This window comes from Salmo salar, chromosome 06, assembly GCF_965601325.2.
Source record: "Salmo salar chromosome 06, fSalSal1, whole genome shotgun sequence".
Lineage (NCBI taxonomy): Eukaryota > Metazoa > Chordata > Actinopteri > Salmoniformes > Salmonidae > Salmo > Salmo salar.
In genome coordinates this window covers 20,231,743-20,259,146 of record NC_138296.1, presented here as the reverse complement: position 1 = coordinate 20,259,146, position 27,404 = coordinate 20,231,743, and the positions used below count along the sequence as shown (strand labels likewise).

The following is a 27,404-nucleotide window of genomic DNA, read 5'->3' as shown; positions in this document are numbered from 1 at the left end:
CTGTGGCATGTCTGTACACCCCCCCCCCCCCCCCACCCCCCACCCCAATGGGTGGCGGGAGCAAACAATGTACCAGACCAGCTGTCATTTAGCAAGAAATGTACTACCAAGAAATGTATTGGTGAATTATATTAATTATGCATTGAACTGCATTCATATACTCTGCAAACAATGCCTTAGGTCATGGATTTTTTTTGTAAAATATAACCTATTTTTAAAAAGTCTTGTAAAGTTGGTTTTGAAGCATGAACTGGGAATTTGATATTTTGACTGATATGATTGTCTGTTTGTTTCATATCTGCAAAGTAGTTAAAAGGCTATCAGTTCCACTGTAACACTGCCATAAATATTACAACCAAAATAACTTCCTAATTTGTTGGATATTATGTAGCACTTTATTCAAGAACATTTAGTTCTGTACACAGACAGGACATTCTGCACTTTAAGGCTGGTCTAGCAGAAGGCAGCAGAGCTTTATGCTCTGTAAAGACTGATGGCAACAGAATCAAAATGCATTATTAAAATGATAAGACATGCTTCTATATTGCTCTTTGATAAGTGTTTCATGTAAAAATGGTAGATAGCCTCGAGGACAAATGTTCCTTTCAGAATGGACAATGAAGTGGTATTCTTTTCTATGGGGATATCACGGTTCTAAAATAATGACACATGCTTCAAAAACATAAGAAATCCCTTAAAAACCCAAGACATAACATGTACTGAAACATTTGGCTAAAGGAGAGGTAGTGGATAATTAAATGTACAAATGTGAACAGAGCAGAAGCAACTTTGGATTTAAACTATGGAACAGAACCCTATGGGGTTGGTTTCCCAGACACCAATTTAAGCATAGTTCTGGACTAAAGCACCTTTTCTAGAATTTCCATTATACATTGAACGTGCTTTTAAGTCTCGGACTAGGCGTAATCTGTGTCCAGAAAACTGTCCCTATAAGTCTGGATATGAGTGAACTAAAGCCTTACATGCTGACCACACCGATCGCGTTTATATCCCAGGACAAATTAGCTAGCAATAGCAAGCTAGCTAACTAAATTGACATAAATGTTTAATGCTTTTCGACCTATCCCCAAATGAATATAGTTGGTTCAGAGTTCGTTTTGATATTTCAACCTGCGTGTCCTGATTGCGTCTGGTGTGGGTGGACAAAATCAACATGCGCGCGATAGCGCACGCACGGTCTGGTCAGCATGTTAGAGTGCCTCCACTTTAATGATGTTGAGCTGGGTTTCCTGTGGGGAGACTGTGATGTCTGAGTCCAGGTCAACAGAGGCCTGGGTGGGGGCCATGCAGTCCTGGAGAGCTCCCTCTGTGCTGGTGCTGGGATAGTCTGTACTGTCTGTTCCTCTATAGGACTGTGTGTGTGACTGCGTGTATGTGGTGGCGTAAGACTGTGTGCATGAGGGCATGTGTGTTTGAGTGTGTGGCTGCTGTGTGTAGGATGACGAGTAAGGCTGTGTGTGCGCCAGTGTGTATGTAGGGGTGTGTGTGAGTGGGAGGCTATCGGTACTGCTGCTGCCCGTCTGGAAGCCGTTGATGCCATGGGGGCTCTGTCCGGACAGTTTGAAGGTCTCTATGGTCTCCAGACTGGAGCTGTCCATCCCGTTGTAGCTGGGCTGGGCCTGGCTGCACTGAGCATACCCTCCTTGGCTGAAGGGGAATGTGTCCTGGCTGTAGGAGGCAGAGCCTGAGGCAGGTAAGACCGGGGGTGGGGGAGTTTTGGGATGCTGTCGCTGGTGGAGGCTGGTACAGGGTGCCTCCAGTCTTGAGGCCAGGGTCTGCAGGGTGCTGAGAATCTGCCTCTGGACCTGGGTCTGCTGGACCTGCTCCCTCTCCAGCCGGTACTGCTGCTCCACCAGCATGCGCACCGCCAGGCTCAGGCTGTGGATCTCAGAGCCCAGGGTCTGGACCTGCTCCTGGAGACCACCACCCCCTCCCCCGCATCTCCCTCCGGTCTCCTGGTGAGCTGCCTGCTGAGGGCTGGGGTTCCTGTCTCTCCTGAGAAGGCTCTGGTTCATGCCCTGGCTCCCAGGGCTTTGGAGGCGGATGACAGGGCTACTACCCTGGGAGGTGGGTGGTGGTGGTGGGGGGTTAGGGAGCCGGATGCCCACACGGGGAGGAGCAGGGTGTGGGGAGCGGACAGCTTGGCCACCGACTCTCTGCTGGAACATCTGTCTGGGAACACTGGCTCCTTGCTGGCCATCCAAATTCCTCTGCAGAGTACAAGTCCATTGTAACATGGGTCAGTTGTAATAGGCTAAATATATCAAATTAAAACCTACTTAGAAAGCTGTTCCATGTGCCAATGATTGGTTAGTCTTTACATGACTATGAAGTTTAATTTAAAAACAAATTTATCCATCAATTATCTTTGGTTTCATTGACAGCTTTGTTTTGAGGCCATGTTTTAAAATATATTTTTGCTGCCTCTCTATTTTTATTATTGACCTTTGGAACATTCTCTATGTATCGACACATATTTTATCACTAAGATAAGGCCTTTTGATTGGTATAGTTGATGACAATAATTGTTGTATTTTTTCACAAGACTCCCATGATTGGGGTTAGTTGTTGTAACTCATTGTTACAACTTACCCCTTTACCTAAAATTATATAGCATTTAGACACATGAACATATTTATATAAAATTTCACTTCTTTACATCAACTCTGGCAATGCAACAATGCAACCTTTGAAAAAAATGTAAATGTCACATTTTTCATTTTGAACGCTAATACTAAATATAGTTTTTCAGCTATTCAGTTTCTGGTCAATATGACAAGCCTAACTCGTTTTCTTTGTCAATTCTGTGTATTTACATCCAAAACTGTTTTTAAATCATACCATTGTTGAATTACCCCTAATGTTTTACCATTAAAGACAGTGTTACAACTGTCCCTGCTATTGGAGTAACTTTCGGACCTTGGGTCTAAGCCAGAATTGTGAAAAGTATACATGGAACTGTAGCCTACCTTTAGTTAGCAGACAAAATGTAAGTTGTTCATGTGAAATTCTGAAATCTTTAAATCAAACAGTGTTAAATAAAGATGTTTAAAACAACTTCAAAATGTGTTACTCCTGTCCCTGACCTTCCCTACTCATATACTGTAACAAAACACTTTAACTGTCGTACTCTTTCCAAGAAATGAACAGAAATCCAACAAAAGGATGACCAAACACTCAGCGCATGCCACGTGTTGGGAGGAACTGCATTGCCTGATGTAAACTGATCAAAACGAGTGTTTGCTCAACCTTTTGTTTGATTGAAAGATGTACCACTGTTAAACTTTTGTAATACTGTTAATTTCAATAGACAACTTAAAGATAAATTGTTGATTGTGACGACTCTCCCACTCTGTCTGCCGAATTCTTTCTCTTTGCTCTTGTTTTCCTTAATAGGATGTCAGTGGGCGGCGCCGGGAGGGTCGTCAGTGAAATGGGACACACCTGGGCTCGGGTGTGTCCCGGGATAAATACACCTCTTTCCCATTCATTGAGGAGACTCTCTCCATGCAGACACACTATTAGATTTTGGTTGTGGCACCGGTCAACACCCTTCATTATCACATTTATGTGTGCAATCACTCACAATTGTATTTAGTTCACGTCAGTTAAATATTTTGTTATTCCTTATCGCCATGTTGTCTCCCTTTCTGTTACAAACTTCGAGCTGGTTTGTGACAAGTGGGGGCTCGTCTGGGATCTGAAGGTTGGTTCCTAGACATTTTGGCATATAGCACTTTGCTGCATTATAAAGGACTAATACTCGTGTCGTTTGGCTTACTAGTATTTGTGTTTTGGAGAAAACGTGGAGTTAATGTTTGAGAACTCTGTAGGTGCTTTGTTTGCATCTTTTGTTACAGCTTTTGCGGTGTAATGTTTGGTGCCCAGTGTTGGCTGCCTTTTTTGTTTGGTAAACTTGCTACTGCAGTGGATAGTTTGCTGTGTGCTGCGTTGGAGAGAGTACATAGGTTCGTTTCCAAGCCCCTACCCTGGCTGAAGACTCTTGCCCTACTCGCTGTTGGGACATCGGTCTGAGGTGAGCACAATCGGCTGTGTACCTCGGTGGGAGATTTGGGTAGGGTAGTGAAACTTACTACCCAGAGCTATAGTCTTTCTTTTTCCCCTGTTAGGCTTAGTGACGTGTTTCATTTTGGAATACGTTGGGCATGGTTAATATTTATTTTTGTGTGGTGTCTGTGGACTGAGCAGTTGTCTCGGGGGCTCATCCGTGGCTTGGTGGAATCTGCCAGCGTGCTGGGTGTCTTTTTTTTCCCGTGCCGGCGGGCTACAGTGTGTAATTACCTACCTCAAATCCGCAGACTAGGGTTGAGTTATTGTAGGTTTTGGGGAAGGTCCATATATCATCTCTTCTGTGGTGCCCAGTGTGATTGTCATTTCTCTTGTGGTCCGGTCTGGTGTGCTCAGCAGAGGGGAAGAGCGTGATAATTTTTGTATTACTTGTGACTATGGCGTCTTACGTAGACACGTTCATTCGCTTTCCATCAGAGGAACTGTTAGAATGATGTACTAAAGAACAGCTGTTGAAGATTGCTGAACACTACAATGTTGAAATGAGTGGAAAATGTCTAAAATTCTTCTGTTGATATTGAAGGCCAATCTGGAGTGATATTCTTGAAGTTACCACTGGGGCAGCTTCTGACGAGGACTCGCCGTCTCCCCATTTCGTTACAATGGCTGCTCCATCTGTTAGCCATATTAGTCTTTTTGAACAGCAGAAAGAACTGCTTCTGTTACAGGTAAAGTATGACAAGGAATTGGAATTTAAACAGGATTTGGAGCATGCAAAAATAAAGCTGCAACAAGAGCGGCTTGAGTTGGTTAGGGAAGGAAAGCTCTCAGGGGAGAGTTTGCTCTGGGAAGATGACCCAGATTTACCTAGGGGTTGTTCCTCTTTTGGTCGTACCCCGGACACATTTGATATTGTTGGAAACTTAGTTGTTGACAATTTTGAGAAGGACCCTGAGACATTCTTTTCATTGTTTGAACGTGTTGCTGACGCAAGGAGTTGGCCTGATTCTGACCGCACTTTAATGTTGCAGTGTGTTGACTGAAAGCGCAGGAAGCATATTCAGCTCTTAGTGTGGCTGACAGTGTCAGTTATGATAAGGTTAAAACGGCTGTGTTACAGATTTACAAATTGGTTCCTGAGGCTTACCGCCAACGATTTAAAACTTTAAAAAGGTATGATTAACACTCATGTTGAGTTTATCTTCAGTTTAATCGCTGGTGTTCCGTCCTCTGCAGTTATGACTTCCAAGGGCTGTGTGATTATGCTAGAGAATTTAAGCACACAATCCCTGATCGGATAGCCACGTACATTAACGAATGAAAAAGTAAAGACTGTCGCTGAAGCTGCGGTTTTGGCAGACGAGTATGTTTTGACTCGCGTGTCTTTGCAGAGCCCCGTATTCGGAGTGAGTGGGGGTGTTTGGAGAGATTTGGCCTTCGCTCACCGACATGCTCTGGTTCACGGGCAGAGTTTCATTCAACTAGGGTTGAGCCTGACTCCTGTGGTAAAGCTGACTTTGGTTAAGAGTGTCACTACTGTCAGGGTTCAGGACATTGGAAAAACGAATGTCCGGGTTCTCAGGGCTAAGGGTAAATTCAGTACTTGCGCTTACGTTATATCTAAGCCTACGGCGTTAGCAGCGCCTGTCCCATATCAGTTCACTCCTGATACTGGCTCAGGCCCAGGGGCATGTGAAAGTCCATACTGACCCAGACTATTTACCTTTCATTACGGAGGGTTTTGTCTATGTTAGGAAGTAACGACCTAGTGCCAGTGAAGATCCTGAGAGACACAGGTGCCTCTGAGTTGTTTGTGTTGGAGTCTGTTACCCTTCTCTGCTGAGACTGATTCGGGGAATAGAGTTTTAATTAGGGGAGAAGGTTTAAACCCTGTCAGTCCCATTGCATAAACTGATGTTGGATTGTGGACTGGTGAGATTGTTGTGGGGGTGCGTCCTTCGTTGCCTATTGAGGGTCAGGGGCGGAAATCCCGGGGGGGGGACACGACCCCCCCATCCTGGGAAAAATGATTTGTCCCCCCCAATATATCACTGAAACATAACTGTAATTTAAATAATATTAATAATACGCAATGAAAGCAATTGTGCTGATTAGACACTTAATAACCTCTATGGGACCGGCGGGACGAATTCGTCCCACCTACGTAACAGCCACTGCCAGCCTGTGGCGCGATTTTCAAAATCTTAAAAATCCTATTACTTCAATTTCTCAAACATATGACTATTTTACAGCCATTTAAAGATAAGACTCTCGTTAATCTAACCACACTGTCCGATTTCAAAAAGGCTTTACAACGAAAGCAAAACATTAGATTATGTCAGCAGAGTACCAAGCCAGAAATAATCAGACACCCATTTTTCAAGCCAGCATATAATGTCACCAAAACCCAGAAGACAGCTAAATGCAGCACTCACCTTTGATGATCTTCATCAGATGACAACCCTAGGACATTATGTTATACAATACATGCATGTTTTGTTCAATCAAGTTCATATTTATATCAAAAACCAGCTTTTTACATTAGCATGTGACGTTCAGAACTAGCATACCCCCCGCAAACTTCCGGGGAATTCGCTAACATTTTACTAAATTACTCACGATAAACGTTCACAAAAAGCATAACAATTATTTTAAGAATTATAGATACAGACCTCCTCTATGCACTCGATATGTCCGATTTTAAAATAGCTTTTTGGTGAAAGCACATTTTGCAATATTCTAAGTACATAGCCCAGGCATCACGGGCTCGCTATTTAGACACCCGGCAAGTTTAGCACTCACCATAATCATATTTACTATTATAAAAATGTCATTACCTTTTGTTGTCTTCGTCAGAATGCACACCCAGGACAGCTACTTCAATAACAAATGTTGGTTTGGTCCAAAATAATCCATCGTTATATCCGAATAGCGGCGTTTTGTTCGTGCGTTCCAGACACTATCCGAAATAGTAAAGAAGTGTCACGCGCTTGGCGCAATTCCTGACAATAAAATTCAAAGTATTCCATTGCCGTACGTCGAAGCATGTCAACCGCTGTTTAAAATCAATTTTTACGTCATTTTTCTCGTAGAAAAGCGATAATATTCCGACAGGGAATCTCCTTTTCGGCAAACAGAGGAAAAAATCCCAAAGGCGGGGGCGGTCGGGGTCACGCGCATAAGCTAGTGTCTCTTGATGGGCCACTTGAGAAAGGCGATAATGTGTTTCAGCCTGGGGCTGGAATGACGACATTCTGTTTTTTCCCGGGCTCTGAGAGCCTATGGAAGACGTGGGAAGTGTCACGTTAGAGCAGAGATCCTTAGTAAATGATAGAGATGGCAAAGAAGTTCCAGAAATGGTCAGACAGGCCACTTCCTGTAAAGGAATCTCTCAGGTTTTGACCTGCCATTTGAGTTCTGTTATACTCAGACACCATTCAAACAGTTTTAGAAAATTTAGGGTGTTTTCTATCCATATGTAATAAGTATATGCATATTCTAGTTACTGAGTAGGAGTGGTAACCAGATTAAATCGGGTATGTTTTTTATCCAGCCATGTCAATGCTGCCCCCTAGCCCTAACAGGTTAATAGTGCGTTTTTAAGTTTCAAAAGATTGCGACCCCGCCCTTTGCCACAATTGTTTTGATCCACTGCCAGTTCCTTAGCTTGCTACGTAACTGCCGTGAGGTTCATCCAGTCAATCGCGAACACACACACTAGCTGAATATGCAGAGCTAGCGCGCAAATATTAACTATTAAGCTAGCTAGTACCTATTCCATTTATGTGGCGTCGTCAAAGATGGAATCAGCACGCAGATGATGTAAGTTAGTGCTTCAAAGTCCCTGTGATAAGGTTAGCGATAAACTGAAGTCCAAACTGAACAGAACTACACTCTTCTACCAGTGTCTTAAATATATTTAATGGTCTCGTTGCAAAAGCTAAATTGTCGCAAGGGAACTTTTTATTTATTTTATTTCACCTTTATTTAACCCGGGTAGCAAAAATTATAGCAAACACCACTGAAACTGAATTGGTGCTCGCTAGCTTTGCAAATTCAGCTATTGTTGGAAGCCAGCCAATATGAAACAAACTCTTAAAATTACAAAAGGTTGCAGCATATGTTGTGTAAATGGTGAACTCCTACAGCTGTCAACTCTTGTCATTCTAATCCGTTTCACATTTGCTAGCTACCTTTTAGATCGAAGCCCATATAGAATGATTGAAGATGATAGAAGCCCATCTCCTACTGTAAATAACCTACACACTGTGTAGCCAGCCAGGTAGAAAAATAAAAGACGGACATCAGAGTATTTTTCAGTACACCAAAACGCATAGTAAGAACCCTAGTAGCCTAATATCTCAAAGACTAGTTGATAAAATGTTCATAAGAAAGAAATGAAATTCTAATGGAAATGTTTCACAATGATGTCATTAGGTAGAGCAGGCAACAGATGGCACACAGACAGTAGAGTTGGGGACAGATATGCAGGGACAGACTGGCAGAGACAGGGAGTCTCAGGTAAGTTTGTTAGTCTTTGTTTGGCAACATTATGAAAGGTTCTCAATTTTTTTGACTTGTAAAATAGGAACATAATTGGAAAATGCCATGGATACCCCCACTCTCAACTTAAACTGGTGACTGAACTAAGATTTGTTAAAGGCAATGGTATTGCTATTGTGATTAGTTGTGTAGTTTTGGGTACCGGTAGTTAGGAGTACGGCAAACACCTTAATTCTTTGGTTCCTCAATATACATTTACCATATTACAATGTAGGCTATGTGTTACAGCACTACTTTTGGTGTCCCCCTCAGGAATTGCTCTTGAGAAAATTTCATGTAATTGTCCCCTCCAAAGTGGATATCAGATTTTCGCCCCTGTTGAGGGTATTGACGCTATCCTTGGGAATAACTTGGCTGGTGAGTGTCTGGCCTGCTGTTTCCATCTAGTGGTTTCCGCTAAGCCGTCATTTGTAGAGATTCCTGATGAGTGCACAGAGTTTCCCAGAGATGTTTTCTACGTGTGCAGTGGCGCGTTCTGAGTCGTGGCGACCTGGTCACTGCGCCGGCAACGAGAATGGCACAAAGAATTCTGTCACTACTTTCCCTGTACCCTGCTCCGATCTAATCAAGGCGCAACGGGCTGACCCCACATTAGAGTTGCGTGACCAAATTGTGCCTGTGGAACAGTTGGGAGATGTCGCCCATGGCTATTTTCTCCAAGAGGACGTTCTGATGAGAAAGTGGGTGTCTCATGGTAATTGTTTTGTGGGGGAGGCTATTAAGTCAGGTTGTACCAGTTAAGCTTTGTGGGTTGGTGTTGACGACTTCCCACAACGTTGCTGGACATATGGGTGTGAGGGAAAACCTTCAATCGCATATTAAGACATTTCTTTTGGCCTAGGTTAGAGGGATTTTTCTGAGTTCAAAACTTGTCACATCTGTCAATTAACTGGTAAACCTAATCAAGCTATTAAGCCGGTACCACTGTTTCTTATTCCTGTACTCAGCCAACCTTTTGAGTCTGACTGTTGGTCCTCTGCCTCGTTCTTAAAAAAGGTAGTCGTTACCTGTTCACTGTAATGTGTCGGACCACTAGGTTTCCTGCTGCCTATCACGGCTAAGTCTGTGCTGAAAGCTTTCACTGTTTGAAATCCCTAAGGTCATTCAGAGTGATCAAGGATTTAATTTCACCTCTAATCTGTTTGGTCAGGTTCTCCAACAGCTCCATATTAAACACAATTTGTCTAGCACCTATCACGCGCAGAGTCAAGAAGCGCTGGAACGTTTCCATCACACTTCAGTCTTTGAGAGCTTATTGTACTGAGATGGCTTGGGAGGAGTTGCTTTGGTTACTGTTAGCCGCTAGGGAGGTTTCACAGGAGAGCACGGGTTTCAGTCCAAATTACCTTGTGTTTGGACATAGGGTGCGTGGACTTCTATCAGTTCTCCAGGATGACTGGAGGTCTCCTGAGCCCCCTCAGTCCCTGTTATTTTGTGTGATTTCGCCTGTACGCCGCTGGTGAAATGGCTAAAGAAAAGCTATCATCTTCACAGGACAGGATGAAGGGCATATTTGATCGCCGAACTGAGCCTCGTCACTTTAGTCCAGGTGGCCAGGTTCTTGCTCTGCTGCCAATTGTTGGTTCTCCTTTTCAAGCCAAGTTTCAAGGTCCATATACGGTTGTACACTGAGCAAAACTATCTAGTTGCCACTCCAGAACGGAGGAAAGCACACCAACTGTGCCATGTAAATCTGTTAAAACCCTATTATGCACGTTCCTCTGAGGCTGAACAGTGGGAGTCTACAGAGGACGGTAAACTTGTTATTTTGGCCGATACCGTTATTTCGCTGGGTTCTTGTCATGCTAGGTCTGTGCATGGGGAGGAAGATGTTCCTGGTCCTGACGATTGCATACTGCAGGGTAGATTGAAAAATTCAGAGACACTGGATGTTTTAGACAGGCTTCTCACTCATTTACCTTTTGATGGGCGGGAAGAGATGGTCGGTCTGATTCAGAGATTTCCAGGTTTGTCTTCTGATACATCTACACCTACAAAGTTAATAAAACACAATATTGACGTTGGGGATGCTGACCCCATTAGTCAGCGGATCTATAGTTTCTTCAGCGAAACGGTGTTGTCTGGATGCTGAGGTCAGGTACATGCTGGAGAGTGATATAGCAGAGCCTTTCTCAAGTTGGGCTTCATGTATCTTGTTCAGTAAACTGGATGGGACAAACAGATTTTGTACGGACTACCGTAAGGTAAAGTGTCACTAAGCCAGATTAATTTCCTCTTCCTCGGATGGAGGACTGCGTTGGTTAGGTCGGAGCAGCTAAGTTTGTGCAAATGTGACCTGTTAAAGGGCTATTGGCAGGTGCCACTGACGAGTAGGGCATGTGAAATCTCTGCCTTTATTACACCCTCTGGTCTGTACTCGTATTGGGTTATGTGTTTCGGCCTGCGTAATGCACCTGCCACTTTTCAGCGACCTTATGAACAGGGTTATCTCCGGTCTGGCCGGGTGCCCTGGACGATGTAGTGATATATGCAGATACTTGGGAGGAACATCTGTCCCGTGTTCAAGCCTTGTTCCACCGCCTAGCTGCGTGTCGCCTCACGATCAATCTGGCTAAATGTGAATTTGCTCAGGTGACCTTTACATACCTTGGCAAGGTGGTTGGGCAGGGTGAAGTGCGTCCTGTTTGGGCTAAGGTGGTAGCTACTGATGCTTTTCCCCCACCAACTACTAAAAAGGAACTGATGCGTTTCTTGGGAATGATTGGTTATTACCGTAGTTTTTGTAGGAACTTCTCTACTGTGGTCACTACCATGACAGATTTACGTTTACGTCTGGTCTTCTCATTTTCAACAGGCTTTTGAAGATGCAAAGAGGTTTCTTACCTCAACTCCAGTGCTGGCTGCTCCTAGTGTGGATTTGTCATTTACCTTGCATGTGGATGCTAGTCATGTGGGGGCAGGTGCAGTTTTGCTGCAAGCAGATGTCTCTGGTGTTGAGAGGCCTGTTAGTTTCTTTTCCAAAAAGTTTAACCATTATCAGTTGAACTACTGTCATGGAAAAAGAGGCGCTAGCACTCATATGGGCACTACAACACTTCGAGGTGTATGTTGGGTCGGTCCATGTGTCCTAACCAGAGGATAATGAGATGGTGTTCATTTTTACAAGCATTCCATCTCAATGTGTGGCACATCAAAGGGACAGAATGTCGTTGTTCTTTGCTCTTGTTTTCCTTAATAGGATGTTGGTGGGAGCTGGAAAGGTCGTCAGCAAAATGGGATACCTGGGCTCGGTTGTGTCCCGGGATAAATACCTCTTCACCATTCATTGAGACTCTCTCCATGCAGACACACTGTTAGATTTTGGTTGTGGCTGTTTTATTTGTTTGCTTTGGCACCTTTCAACACCCCTCATCACATTTATGCACGCAACCACTCACTTGTATTTAGTTCAGTTAATAAATATATTTTGTATTCCTTATCTCCACGTTGTCTCCCTTTTTGTTACGAACTTCGAGCCGGTTGGTGACATTGATGAATCGACACTATTTAAAATAATTGTGTATATTATGGTGAGTTTCCTTCGCCTTGTACTCACCGCTTGAGTAAGCCTCTGAGCGACTGGGTCATAAGACGGTGGTTGATCTGCTGCCACAGGTCTCTGGACATCAGAACCAGGAGCATTAGACTGTTCTCTTCTCAACAGAGCTGCTACCTGCTGGTAGGACTGATAAGAGTCTCTTGTCTGGGGGGGGAGAAAGGATCCAATCAAAGCCTAGAAATGACATGATCACCACAGTAATGACACCTCTCATTTGATCATTCGTTTCAAACCAGGGTTGTTCAGAAAGTGTACTGTGTGGGGGTACTACCTGAACATGTTCAACAAGAAATTCATTTTTTTTTACTGAAACATTTCAAAAGGATTGTAAATTAGTCTGGGTACCAGTCTGTTTCTGCTACAATTCAACTCCTTGACATGCAAAATAACAGAGTACAAGGAGTGGAATGTTAGCAAAACAGGTTCTGCCTACCTTTGCTCTATGAGACAAAGCCTTATCCAGAAGCCTTTTGCGTGCTGCCAGTATGGGGTTAGTAGCTGGCGAGGGTGTGGCTCTCTTACGCATGTAGGTCACAGCCGCTGCTCCTGCGGGTGGAAGACCCCTCTGTTGAGAGTTCTGAGCCAATGATGTAACACTGACAATCTGGATGTCCTCATCCTCCTCCTTGTTCCCGTCCTCCTCCTTGTTTCCTTCCTCCTGTTTCTCTGTCCTGTTGCTCTGTCCTCTGCTGGCGCCTTCGCCTCCTGTCCCAGACGGCCCCTGACCCCTGACCTCAGGAGGAGTGGAACCAGGACACTGCTTGGCGAACTCTGACGCCGCAACATAGCCTGCGTGGCGTGATGCCTCCCGCAGTAGATTCCGTATTTGCTGGTCGTTCCAGCCCTCCCGGCTTCCACCATCTCCCCTCCCTGCCCCAACCCCAGGTGTGGTCTGTGGCTCTAGGGCTGCAGCACTTTCACCACCCCTCTGGACCTTCTTCCTCTGGAACTCCTTGAGGTACAGGTAGATGGCCTGGGCAGACACCCGGATATTCTCCAGCTCCAGCACCGCCTTGATCTTGCGGAAGCTCAGGCCCGCCTGCCGCAGCTCCACCACCTTGCGCTTGGCAGCATCGTCCAGACGGCCCATGGTTGGTCACTCACTCCAGGCTGCTCCACTCCACAAGAGCCCTTCTCCAATCGGGACTTAGGCTACTTCTATCTGTTGAGACAAGAGAATTCACTACTAACTGTAGTAAATAGAGCATTTGGAATTAGACTTTCAAACACATAAATACATTAGGCTAGTGTAGTTAAACTGATCAGAAATCACACAGATGGCACCAATTCTATCATATAATCTTCTTCACCTGAAACCTCACATTGACAGCTAGCCTGACATTAAAAGCAATTTAACTTGTGAAGGACAGGACTCCAGGCAAAAATGACTGATTATTTTTGGCAATAGACATAAATTATTAGCTAGATTTAATAAGCTAAATAAACAGAATACATAAGCCAATAGAACACGGCTGGCAGTGTGTCCTAGCCTCTGCCACAGACTTCCACCTGAACTAAGATTGGAAGCCGTAGCGTAGTCTACTTTTATTACTCCACCGGTCCCAGCAGTCTAGCATCAACGTTGGGACACTGTGTACTGTCCATTGTCTAGCTAGTAAATATTTTAGCTAAATAGCATCAAACCTGTCCCACAATGTGAACACACAGGTTAACGGTCCTAACCTAACGTTGAAGAAAGGAAAGGATTTTTTTCTAGACAGCTAACTAACGTGAGCTAGTTCTAGCTAAGAATATTTGATCGCGGTGCCAACTCACCTCAATACGATACTGGACGTTTTCAGCTCATTTGAAAATGACCCATATCGTTCCCTTTAGTGTGCAAGCTAAATCGTTAGGGGAAAACAAACATTTTTAACAAGTAACTATTAGCTAACCTTACTGGTAGAACCAGTGGTCGAGGGTTGATAGCTAGCTAAAGATTTTCATATGAATGTTGACAAGAAAAAAGGTGGAAAACGTCGTTTAGGCGACAACGTCATCATTACGCGTCAGATTTAGCACAGAGGAACGAGTGGTTGAGACTGCTTCCGACTCGAACGAAATGTACGTATTCTGGGTTTATATAAGTATTTCTATTCCATATTATGATCTTCTCAGTGTTGACCATTTTGGCATTACATTAGATGCATTTTAATGCTTGAGCTACACAAACAGAGCAGGGCACAACGTTGCTAATTAGCTATCGTTTCTGGCCTTGCTTGTTCTATGAATGGAGGAAGGCAATGGCGGCCGCATGAACGCAACAAATAAACAGTTAGATAGCGTTTGAAGATGAAGAACTTAATAATGCTGTTCGGTAGCGATCTTACTAGTACTGTGTCTACACTTTCTTGCACACTGCACGAGCTAGTTTATGTCCATATTAGTTAGTTCTCTTAGTTAGACCTACATTCTGATTATTTAGCTAACGCTAACGTTAGCTAAATCACAATTGTATTTAACCAACATTGGAGAGCAAGCTAGATAGTTTATTGGTGATGAGTGAATAAGACTGTTATACTGCAACTGCCCCTGGCTTATTTTATAATGCAAGTTAGCAGTATTTATCATGTATTCATTCTTTTTAATTGCATCTAACTTAATTGATATTTTTTTTCACGTACTTAGGGCACCGTCACCCACAAAGCGTAAGGAGGAGGAAAAGTCAAAGGACCGGGGAAAAGAGAAGACTGCCACTAAAGAAGGGGGGGACAAGGAGAGAGGCAGGGAGAAGGGCCACAAACGACGCAGTGCATCCACTGGGAGCAGCAGCAGGTGAGATGCCTCCCCTTGCTCTTTCAGACTCTGTATAGTCTTTAACTACCTCAAACAGTGCTTTAGGACACACTAGCTAGGGCTTTTCACACTGCCAAGCCAAGCTGGAATGCCCTATGTTCCAAAGTGGGCCACGAATTTCAGATGGTACCTCCCTGTTCTGCTCAGTTTCCATCTGTTTGTGTATGTATATCTTACTACCCAGTTCCAGCAGCAGCTCTGGCTCCAGCTCTGGTTCCTCCAGCGGCTCTAGTTCCTCTGGCACCAGCCGCTCTGGGTCTTCCAGGTCCAGCTCCTCCAGCTCATCTAGTTCCTCTGGGTCGCCCGACCCCGGCCGCCGCCGCCACGACAACCGTCGCCGCTCCCGCTCCGCGTGAGTACTAGCTGATACATTGTGATTGTGGTCCTAAACAGTGTCTGCTCATCGGGACATTCCCTGGGTTCACATAGTATTTGAAATCGTCCAAATATTTTATCTTAGTCTAGGACAATGGAACCAGTGGCACACACTGAAAGTAGTTGAAATATGTCAAATACTATTTGAACCCTTGGTCTGGTTGAGAATGCCGTTTTATCATGATCAAAATGGTTCAGTTGTGGGAAAAACTACAAGTTTGTCCCGCTTTAAACAGTGTCTTTTCACTTAGTAAACTCTCATGGTTTTGTAATGACTGTCCATTGTGCTGCAGGTCAAAAACACAGAAGAAGGGGGATGACAAGGAGCGAAGGAGAAGGAGCCCGAGCCCCAAGCCCACCAAAGTTCACCTAGGAAGGCTGACCAGAAATGTGACCAAGGTGAGGGACTACACGACACGGCTCATCCTAGCTGTGTTTCTGGGCTTTCTACAGTTGGTGTGCAAGTGTAAATAAACCCAAATTCAACAATGGGAATTTTGTATGTAAAATGTATAGATATTTTTGAAGTCACACTTTACTTGAAGGTGGTATAATACACAAGGAATTCATAACACCTTTCTGAGTGTTGCAGTCAATCATTAATAACAACCTTCATAACACCTTTACGAGTGTTGCAGTCAATCATTCATGAAGACATTCATAACACCTTTATCATTCATAAGGAGTTTTCAAAATAAAATATCAAATAGATAGATCTTTATTTCTCCATTGTTCGATGGAAATGTGTGTTTTTGTGCCACAGTACCCAACCCTCGGACACACTATTGACATAACAGGCTGGGAGCAGCACAGTGTTAGCGGTTAGTAGCAGTTGTGTATCCTCTCATGATCTCACAATTTTGCAGGGTGCTTGGAATTGTCAATATTATTGTATTGAATTATGAACTATTTGAAAATATCCGGGAGAAGGCAGTTAAGAGTACCTGGCCTAGAGCGAATTCTGAAGTACCGATCGTATATTAGGCTTACAGCATGTTCTTTTACAAAATTAGCTAGGAACATTAGGGGGCTAGGTACTGTGGCTGTGAAAATACATATTGTTGTACAGTGGATAAATAAAGATATATGCACACACACACACACTACCGGTCAAAAAGTTTAGAACACCTACTCATGCATGTGTTTTTCTTTTTACTGTTTTCTACCTTGTAGAATAATAGTGAAGACATCAAAACTATGAAATAACACAAGGAATCATGTAGTAACCAAAAGTGTTAAACAAATCAAAATATATTTGAGATTCTTCAAATAGCCACCCTTTACCTTGATGACAGCTTTGCATACTCTTGGCATTCTCTCAACCAGCTTCACTTGGAATGCTTTTACAACAGTCTTGAAGGAGTTCCACATATGCTGAGCACTCGTTGGCTGCTTTTCCTTCACTCTGCGGTTGGACTCATCCCAAACCATCAACATTTTTTTGAGGTTGTGTGATTGTGGAGGCCAGGTCATCTGATGCAGCACTCCATCACTTTCCTTCTTGGTAAAATAGCCCTTACACAGCCTGGAGGTGTGTTGGGTCATTGCCCTGTTGAAAAACGAATGATAGTCCCACTAAGTCCAAACCAGATGGGATGGCATATCGCTGCAGAATGCTGTAGCCATGCTGGTTAAGTGTGCCTTGAATTCTAAGTAAATCACTGACAGTGTCACCAGCAAAGCACCCCCACACCATCACACCACCTCCTCCATGCTTCACGGTGGGAAATACACATGCAGAGATCATCCGTTCACCCACACCGCGTCTCACAAAGACACGGCGGTTGGAACCAAAAATCTCAAATTTGGACTCCAGCCCAAAGGACAAATTTCCATCGGTTTAATGTCCATTGCTCGTGTTTCTTGGCCCAAGCAAGTATCTTCTTCTTATTGGTGTCCTTTAGTAGTGGTTTCTTTGCAGCAATTCGACCATGAAGGCCTGATTCACACGGTCTCCTCTGAACAGTTGATGTTGAGATGTCTGTTACTTGAACTCTGTGAAGCATTTATTTGGGCTGCAACCTGAAGTGCAGTTAACTCTAATGAACTTATCCTCTGCAACAGAGGTAACTCTGGGATTTCCTTTCCTGTGGCGGTTCTCATGAGAGCCAGTTTCATCATAGAGCTTGATGGTTTTTACGACTGCACTTGAAGAAACTTTCAAAGTTCATGAAATGTTCCGTATTGCCTTACCATCATGTCTTAAAGTAATGATGGACTATTGTTTCTCTTTACTTATTTGAGCTGTTCTTGCCATAATATGGACTTGGTCTTTTACCAAATAGGGCTGTCTTCTGTATATCCCCCTACCTTGTCACAACACAACTGATTGGCTCAAACACATCAAGAAGGAAAGAAATTCCACAAATTAACAAGGCACACCTGTTACTTGAAGTGCATTCCAGGTGACTACTTCATGAAGCTGGTTGAGAGAATGCCACGGGTGTGCAAAGCGGTCATCAAGGCAAAGGGTGGCTATTTGAAGAATTTCAAATATATCTTTTTTATTTTATTTTTTACTTACTACATGATTCCATATGTTATTTCATAGTTTTGATGTCTTCACTATTATTCTACAATGTAGAAGATGGTAAAAATAAAGAAGCCATGAATGAGTAGGCGTTCTAAAACTGTATATACTGATATTTTGGGATATTGAAAATATATTTCACAGTGCTTTAGATGGTACAATGATTCTCTACACTATAGCCTACATTGCTTGTTTTGTCACACAAACTGAAAGTAGTTGAACATTTTAGTATTTTAGCAGCTATGTATAGCGGAGTGATTTCTACATGTTGCGACTTAAAGTAAATATATACTTATTCTCTTTGAAGGAATTGTATGTCGAGACCATGTCATCAGAGATAAATGTTGAAGTCATTTTTATCTTCTGTTGAACAGGACCACATCCAGGAGATCTTTGCCACCTACGGCAAGATCAAGATGATTGACATGCCAGTGGAGAGGCTCCACCCAAACCTGTCCAGGGGCTACGCCTATGTGGAGTTCGAGACTCCAGAGGAGGCCCAGAAGGCCCTGAAACACATGGATGGTGGTACGAGGGCATCTTGGGCATGTTCATTAGGCCACAGCGTAGTAGAATGTTTTGCAAATGAAAATGAGCAATTCTTATTGGACAGGTTCAGATAGTTCCTCTTGGTTTCCGGTCGTTTTGTGCCTACTGTACACAACCTTGTAGACTGTAACTATAACAGACCTGGTACATACTTTTTTGAGCTACAAGTAATACACTTCCATTGTAGCCAATTAAACCTGGCTGTTACACTGGTTGCACGAACAGCACGTGACTGGAGATTAGCTGTGAGAGGCTTTTTAATTTTCTCCCAGTCAATGTGTGACTCACGAAGGATAAACGCTTAGTGGTTTGTGCTTCGTCCGTGATACCAGCTTCCAGTGGAGCAGCTAAAAACATACAATGATGGCGTTCTTTCATGCGAACGCTATGTCCCCAATGTATCATCTCTGGAAGACAGTGCAGAGCCTTTGTTGGACTATTGGCTAATCCCTTGTACTGCTTTGTGTCAGTCTGAAATCTCAATGTTTTGGAGTTACATTTTAACAGAGATGTTTCTAGTATGACGTTGAGGTTTGTGCGTATTTCTGTCTTTCCTCTGTTCCCAGGTCAGATTGATGGTCAGGAGATCACCACCTCTGCCGTGCTGGCTCCAAGGATACGCCCTCCCCCTCGCAGACAGTCACCCCCACGCAGAATGCCCCCACCTCCCCCCATGTGGCGCCGCACCCCACCTCGCATGAGGAGAAGGTTAGTGTTGGCCCTGGTCTGATGGCCCAAGCCCTGGTGGGTCTGGTGGTCTGATAGCCCTGCTCTGATAGCTCTAGCCCATGTTATGGTGACCTGGACGTCCTGGATTTATAGTACAATACTGGTAACAAATACTTGGTTCAATCACCAATTTCAACAGTAATTTGAATCCTCCAATCTGACCTACTGTCCTGAGAACATTACTGTAGTGTTTAAGAGCGTCTGCTAAATGACGTAAATGTAATTCTCTACTCCTAGCGCCTCTAGCTCCTTGTGGTGTAATATGTTGACCTGTTGATAGTTTCTTCAAATGATGCAATATAAAGGTACTTTACTGACACAAAAGTGATGCTTTGTTTACCTGCAGGTCTCGGTCACCAAGGAGACGGTCCCCCGTGCGCCGACGCTCCAGGTCCCCGGGGCGCAGACGTCATCGTTCCCGGTCCAGTTCCAACTCCTCACGGTAGAGGAACAACGCTACCCACCCGCCCACCACAACAACCTAGGGTGAATGTATTTTCCATGAATTCTCGCATCCTGTCCCCTCGTCTCTTCCTGAAAATGCATTGGAGGACAGAATCGGAATGTTCCTTCTCCTCCAATGTGCTTTGAGGTGGCGAGAAGAGAGGATGAAAGGAATCAAGGAAATACAATTGAGCTTGTACCTCAAAAGAATTTGTCTGAAGTGAACAGTCTAGTTTCTTTGTTTGTCTCATTACGTTTTTCCAGTTTTCATTTTAAGGTTCCCACACAGTCGTTCAGATTACTTGTTGATCGTCATGTCCTTTGTTATCCAATCAGAGCTCAGGCTTTGTTTTATTACTAATGATTTGCTCAAGATGTGTAGCCTGTCTTTTTACCACCGTGTACTGATTTTGAACATGCTTTGAAAATAAAAAGGAAGAAACTTCAACCTCAAACTGTTTGTCAATTTCTGTGTCTTCTTTAAATCTATATGCCAGCCTAAGTTTGACTAGCTAGAGACACATTTCTATATTTAGCCATATAAGAAACACATGCACACATTTAAAAACAGTACGCTACTTGTCCTTTTATGGATAAAATGTCTAGCACAACTAGCTGTGTTTCTATTGAACACTTAACACATTTTTGGATTCCACCTCTGTAAAAGTCCTTTCCCTGATGACACCAGTGGAGGAGCAGTGTCATTTCATACAAGCGCACTTGTTTCTACAGTTCCTCGCCTCCGATCCTCAATTGCCTTTGACCTTTTTCAAAAGGAGGACATGAGGAAGGGAGAATATCTAATTGAGATTCTCCCATGATTAGTGTAGTAAGGTTTAAACTTCTCCAGCAGAGGGCACTGTCTTCACATACGGGTGGCAGGTAGCCTAGTGGTTAGAGCGTTGGACTAGTAACAAAGGTTGCAAGATCGAATCCCTGAGCTGACAAGGTAAAAGTCTGTCGTTCTGCCCCTGAACAAGGAAGTTCCTAGGCCGTCATTGAAAATAAGAATTTGTTCTTAACTGACTTACCTAAATAACGGTAAAATAAATAAATATACAAGTGGTTTATTTTATGCCAAATGAGTGTTCGGTCGAGCGCAGAACGGTTTGCACCATTCTTCAACAGTCTTACTGGTATGTTTGCTCTTGTTCAGTGGGTGTTAAGGCATGTGACCTGATCGATATGGGTGTGACCATTGGAATCTCAAAACGTATGCATCACGTCCTACTAAATCGCCCTCTGGGCTATATAATCGCATCATTCTTCAACTGATCGTTCAGAACCGTCCGTTTCTATTGAAATAAGTTATTGTAATTGGGGGGAAAGCAATTGATTCAACAGATAACCATGTGTCTGATTAGTGTAGTTCACTTTGACTTATACAACAAAAGTTTGTATTGTAGTTTTTCAGCCTGAGGGCTATACTACGAAGCGGGATAGAGGACTTAGCAGCTGACTTTGGTCGATTCTGAATTCAACTTGGCTCACCTTTTAGCCAGGTACATTTCTATGGCAACGAATCCTTCAGCTCTAACCTGCTCCAGGCCAGGCTAACTCCACTTCAGCTAGCATTTAGCTAGCGTCGTAGTATACTCCTCTGGTCTGTAAAATCGAAGTGCAGGTCTAGACCATACAATGGTAATCGTGACTTACTGACTTCAGAATCAATCAAGGAAATTGACCTAAAAGGTCTTCACGGGTTATATTTGAAGGTGTTTGAACATTGTTGTTCCCAGAATTGGTTGCTTCACCGTGATCATTATCTACTTTAATGATTATCAATAGTTCTCTGTCTGTTTGTGAAGCCCAGCCTAAGATGATGGTGATGGAGCTCATCCTCTCTTTTATTCTGTGTGATGACAACACCCCCCACAGTCCACACAGTGGGCCACACTGTAGTGGTAGATGACCTTGAGGTCTCTCTCCCTCCTCTCATGTTCTTCTCTTTTATTCTGTGTGATGACAACACCCCCCACAGTCCACACAGTGGGCCACACTGTAGTGGTAGATGACCTCGAGGTCTCTCTCCCCCTCTCATGTTCTGCAACAACATAAAACAGGTTAAGTTGCAAACATCTATTTACTCTGACATGAACACATCTAAAGGTATGGTGCACATGGCACAGTACATTGTAGGCTATTGATACATTGATATAAGGCAGATAAAGATGGACTTCTAGACCAGAGTACACTTACATAACACAACTTTTTATCACTCATCCCTGTGTTTTTTTTTATTTTACCACTGTTTTACTGCTAGTGTTTAAGAGGCTTGTTGCTCTGAGGTTTCGTTTCTGTAACAGACAGGAGACAACACGAGGGTGTTGCCACCCTCAGTGGCAATTTTAGCATGTAAATCTTAGTGGGGCAAACTCAACTTATTTTATTTTTTTAGATGCATGCCACTACACGGTGACAAACATTTCCCCCCAAATTGTTAGGGCCTACATAAACCTGACCCAACAGCAGAGCTTTCTTTTCAGCACCATGGAGTGAATCCTTTCCACCGCTACACTTGGCCATCAGCGAAACCTTTCACCCTCAGAACTTAGCCTACTGTTCTGACTTGGTGGTGCACAAGTAGCCTAGGACACGTCGACAGATCTCCCACCAGCCTTCCAAGATCCCCCCCCCCCACAATTCTCCAAGAACTGCCCCTCAACCATCCAAGACCACCCCCCCACCCAATCCCCCCACCGAGAATGAAAAAATAATAATAATAATTCCATTCCCCACCCTCAAGACCGTCCCCCAATGCACCAACAACCAACAATATGGACAAAAGAGAAAAAAGACAAAGGAAAACAGAAAATAACAATGCAAAAAAACTAAATACATCAAGGACAACAAACATCATAACAGCAAGGCCAACTGAATATGTGTGTGTGTCCGTGTATGTGTGCATTAGCCTCAGGCAAACCTGTATTAACTGTAACAACACTGCCCCTGTGTCATTCAAACATACTTTTTGTTATGTTTTATTTTGACCTTATTTTTTTGTACTTTTATTTTGTCTGTTTGTTTATTGTGCTGACAGTTGTTTTTACTGACAATGCTGCTATTACAGGGTTTAGCAACAGGATGCGAAGCTGCTCTGAGGTTTCGTTTCTGCAACAGACTGGAGAGAACATGATGGCGTTGCCAATCATTATTGTTGTGCTGCAGAGTGCTGACCACAGAAGACATAAACACCAAGGATTTGTAACCACCCTATGGTTGAGGCATCTCAGAAAATCAAGGTATAACACAATTATTCTGTCAAGACTAACTATATTACATTAACTGATGGCATATTGGATGCAACAATATAACATTTACAACATCAATGTGATAAGCCAAACTGTTTCAATCTTCTCTCTTGTTTGTGTTAATATAATATATCCTCTTATAACCATATCAACTCTACCTGATGTTAATAATGTCTCTTTTTTGTTCCACATTGCTAAATAACTATTAGGTATTTTTTTTACCTTTATTTTACTCGGCAAGTCAGTTAAGAACAAATTCTTATTTACAATGACAGCCTACCCCAGACAATGCTGGGCCAATTGTGTGCCACCATTTGGGACTCCCAATCATGGCCAGATGTGATACAGCCTGGATTTGAACCAGGGACTGTAGTGATGCCTCTTTCACTGAGATGCAGTGCCTTAGAATACTGCGCCACTCGGGAGCCCAAATGGCTTCTGACAAAAAAAACTTGATGACATGGACATATTTTTTGTTGGGCCATACCAGTAACATTTCTCATCTGTAAGTATGAGGAAGTTGTTATACCATGTTGTACTGTATGTTTGGACTCATTTACAGAATCAAGAACATGCAGTTCAAATGAAACCAAATACTGTATGAAAGATACTGTAAAAAAAATGTTTTTTAATTTACAATCTGTAGAAACTATGAGAATAGAAAGATAGATGGGAGCTGAAGGATGGGAGAAATAATAAAAAGACAAGATAACTAATGTAAAATATACTGTGTCTGTAAAATGTATATTGGTATGTATAAACTGGAAGTAAAAGCATAAGTATGGTTGTCCATGAGTTTACTCCAATTAGGGGAGGGATGATAGGGTTAGGGGAAAATAATAAAGGAAAAAATATATATTTACCCCCAAATATATGGGGGATTGGAGATAATGCAGACAAGTACATTGATAGAAGCCACAATCTATCTGCAATATTAAACCTGATCTACCCCCTAAAAAAACATAAATATTTATTTAATTTAACTTCTTTCCTGTGGACTGGTGCACCTGTCCCGTCCAAAACTTGACTCTAGAAACTCACTCAATTCCTGCCAGAATCCCACGGAACCCACAAGATCCGCGGGAGTAATGTTCAAGTGTCAACCTCTACTCCATAGCCTCACAACCTGTCTAATGAATGCTGTTCCCAATGGCTTTAAGCTTCCATCATTTATTTTCATCCATTTCAGATAAGTAGCTGTTGGTCTCCTGAAAAGTGGTATTGTAAAGTAGAATAAAGTTAATGTACAGTAAATAATGATGAAAACAATTTTTCAAGCAGCACTACCCATTTTCCCTGCATGCTGGGAAAATTTAAGGTAAGTTAAAAAATTAAGCAAGTTAAGTTATTAACAACTAAACTTTAATACAATATTTTGAAAAACAGCTTAGCACAAATGAAAGTCTGTAGAAATGTGTTTCATATATATATATATATATATATATATATATATATATATATATATATATATATATATATACAGTGAGGGAAAAAAGTATTTGATCCCCTGCTGATTTTGTACGTTTGCCCACTGACAAAGAAATGATCAGTCTATCATTTTAATGGTAGGTTTATTTGAACAGTGAAAGACAGAATAACAACAAAAAAATCCAGAAAAACGTATGTCAAAAATGTTATAAATTGGTTTGAATTTTAATGAGGGAAATAAGTATTTGACCCCTCTGCAAAACATGACTTAGTACTTGGTGGCAAAACCCTTGTTGGCAGTCACAGAGGTCAGACGTTTCTTGTAGTTGGCCACCAGGTTTGCACACATCTCAGGAGGGATTTTGTCCCACTCCTCTTTGCAGATCTTCTGCAGCTGCTTGGCAATGGTCCAGAAAAACGCATGTCAAAAATGTTATAAATAGATTTGCATTTTAATGAGGGAAATAAGTATTTGACCCCCTCTCAATCAGAAAGATTTCTGGCTCCCAGGTGTCTTTTATACAGGTAACGAGCTGAGATTAGGAGTACACTCTTAAAGGGAGTGCTCCTAATCTCAGTTTGTTACCTGTATAAAAGACACCTGTCCACAGAAGCAATCAATCAATCAGATTCCAAACTCTCCACCATGGCCAAGACCAAAGAGCTCTCCAAGGATGTCAGGGACAAGATTGTAGACCTACAAAAGGCTGGAATGGGCTACAAGACCATTGCCAAGCAGCTTGGTGAGAAGGTGACAACAGTTGGTGCGATTATTCGCAAATGGAAGAAACACAAAATAACTGTCAATCTCCCTCGGCCTAGGGCTCCATGCAAAATCTCACCTCGTGGAGTTGCAATGATCATGAGAATGGTGAGGAATCAGCCCAGAACTACACGGGAGGATCTTGTCAATGATCTCAAGGCAGCTGGGACCATAGTCACCAAGAAAACAATTGGTAACACACTACGCCGTGAAGGACTGAAATCCTGCAGCGCCTGCAAGAAAGTCCCCCTGCTCAAGAAAGCACATATACATGCCCGTCTGAAGTTTGCCAATGAACATCTGAATGATTCAGAGGACAACTGGGTGAAAGTGTTGTGGTCAGATGAGACCAAAATGGAGCTCTTTGGCATCAACTCAACTCGCCGTGTTTGGAGGAGGAGGAATGCTGCCTATGACCCCAAGAACACCATCCCCACCGTCAAACATGGAGGTGGAAATATTATGCTTTGGGGGTGTTTTTCTGCTAAGGGGACAGGACAACTTCACCACATCAAAGGGACGATGGACGGGGCCATGTACCGTCAAATCCTGGGTGAGAACATCCTTCCCTCAGCCAGGGCATTGAAAATGGGTCGTAGATGGGTATTCCAGCATGACAATGACCCAAAACACACGGCCAAGGCAACAAAGGAGTAGCTCAAGAAGATGCGCATTAAGGTCCTGGAGTGGCCTAGCCAGTCTCCAGACCTTAATCCCATAGGAAATCTGTGGAGGGAGCTGAAGGTTCGAGTTGCCAAACACCAGCCTCGAAACCTTAATGACCTGGAGAAGATCTGCAAAGAGGAGTGGGACAAAATCCCTCCTGAGATGTGTGCAAACCTGGTGGCCAACTACAAGAAACGTCTGACCTCTGTGACTGCCAACAAGGGTTTTGCCACCAAGTACTAAGTCATGTTTTGCAGAGGGGTCAAATACTTATTTCCCTCATTAAAATTCAAACCAATTTATAACATTTTTGACATACGTTTTTCTGGATTTTTTTGTTGTTATTCTGTCTCTCACTGTTCATATAAACCTACTATTAAAATGATAGACTGATCATTTCTTTGTCAGTGGGCAAACGTACAAAATCAGCAGGGGATCAAATACTTTTTCCCCTCACTGTATACAGTTGAATTCAGAAGTTTACATACACCTTAGCCAAATACATTTAAAGTCAGTTTTTCACAATTCCTGACATTTAATCCAAGAAAAAATTCCATGTCTTAGGTCAGTTAGGACCACCACTTTATTTAAAGAATGTGATGTGTCAGAATAATAGTAGAGAGAATTATTTATTTCAGCTTTTATTTCTTTCATCACATTCCCAGTGGGTCAGCCGTTTACATACACTCAATTAGTATCTGGTAGCATTGACTTTCAATTGTTTGACTTGGGTCAAAGTTTCGGGAAGCCTTCCACAAGCTTCCCACAATAAGTTGGGTGAATTTTGGCCCATTCCTCCTGACAGCTGGTTTAACTGAGTCAAGTTTGTAGGCCTCCTGGCTCGCACATGCTTTTTCAGTTCTGCCCACAAATTTTCTATAGGTTTGAGGTTGTGATGGCCACTCCAATTTGCCACAACTTTTGAAGTATGCTTGGGGTCATTGTCCATTTGGAAGACCCATTTGCGACCAAGCTTTAACTTCCTGACTGATGTCTTGAGATGTTGCTTCAATGTATCCACATGATTTTCTTTCCTCATGATTCAATCTATTTTGTGAAGTGCACCAGTCCCTCCTGCGGCAAAGCACCCCCACAACATGATGCTGCCACCGCCGTTCTTCACGGTTGGGATGGTGTTCTTCGGCTTGCAAGCCTCCCTCTTTAACCTCCAAACATAATGATGGTCATTATGGCCAAACAGTTCTATTTTATCAGACCAGAGGACATTTCTCCAAAAAGTACGATCTTTGTCCCCATGTGCAGTTGCCAACCGTAGTCTGGCTTTTTTATGGCGGTTTTGGAAAAATGGCTTCTTCCTTGCTGAGCGGCCTTTCAGGTTATGTCGATATAGGACTCGTTCGTTCTACTGTGGATATAGATAATTTTGTACCTGTTTCCTGCAGCATCTTCACAAGGTTCTTTGCTGTTGTTCTGGGATTGATTTGCACATTTCGCACCAAAGTACGTTCTTCTCTAGGAGACAGAACACGTCTCCTTCCTGAGCGGTACGACGGCTGCGTGGTCCCATGGTGTTTATACTTGCGTACTATTGTTTGTACAGATGAATGTGGTACCTTCAGATGTTTGGAAATTGCTCCCAAGGATGAACGAGACTTGTGGAGGTCTACAATTTTTTTTCTGAGGTCTTGGCTGATTTCTTTTGATTTTCCCATGATGCCAAGCAAAGAGGCACTGAGTTTG

General features: G+C 43.0%; 2 protein-coding genes across 4 annotated transcripts; one reads left to right on the top strand and one right to left on the bottom strand.

Moving 5' to 3' along the window:
• Positions 1 to 372: 372 nt before the first annotated feature.
• Positions 373 to 14,160, bottom strand: LOC106606409 (uncharacterized). Of its 3 annotated transcripts, none has more exons than XM_014202581.3 (4): positions 13,949 to 14,160; positions 12,606 to 13,334; positions 12,170 to 12,316; positions 373 to 2,231 (listed from the first exon to the last, which is right to left on the bottom strand). In XM_014202581.3, the coding sequence occupies exons 2-4, from the start codon at positions 13,260 to 13,262 to the stop codon at positions 1,212 to 1,214; spliced, it is 1,824 nt and encodes a 607-aa protein (XP_014058056.3). In that variant the 5' UTR covers positions 13,263 to 13,334; positions 13,949 to 14,160; the 3' UTR covers positions 373 to 1,211. The 3 variants fall into 3 exon arrangements, with proteins under 3 accessions (XP_014058056.3, XP_014058057.3, XP_014058058.3); XM_014202582.3 differs by having other exon boundaries at positions 12,606 to 13,362; positions 13,949 to 14,150; XM_014202583.3 differs by having other exon boundaries at positions 14,068 to 14,134.
• LOC106606404 (RNA-binding protein with serine-rich domain 1) lies at positions 13,994 to 20,050 on the top strand. The gene is made up of 7 exons (XM_014202571.3): positions 13,994 to 14,236; positions 14,801 to 14,947; positions 15,153 to 15,320; positions 15,637 to 15,742; positions 18,248 to 18,401; positions 18,989 to 19,130; positions 19,498 to 20,050. Coding segments are annotated over exons 1-7 (819 nt in total). The 5' UTR covers positions 13,994 to 14,234; the 3' UTR covers positions 19,598 to 20,050.
• The last annotated feature ends 7,354 nt before the right edge of the window (positions 20,051 to 27,404 follow it).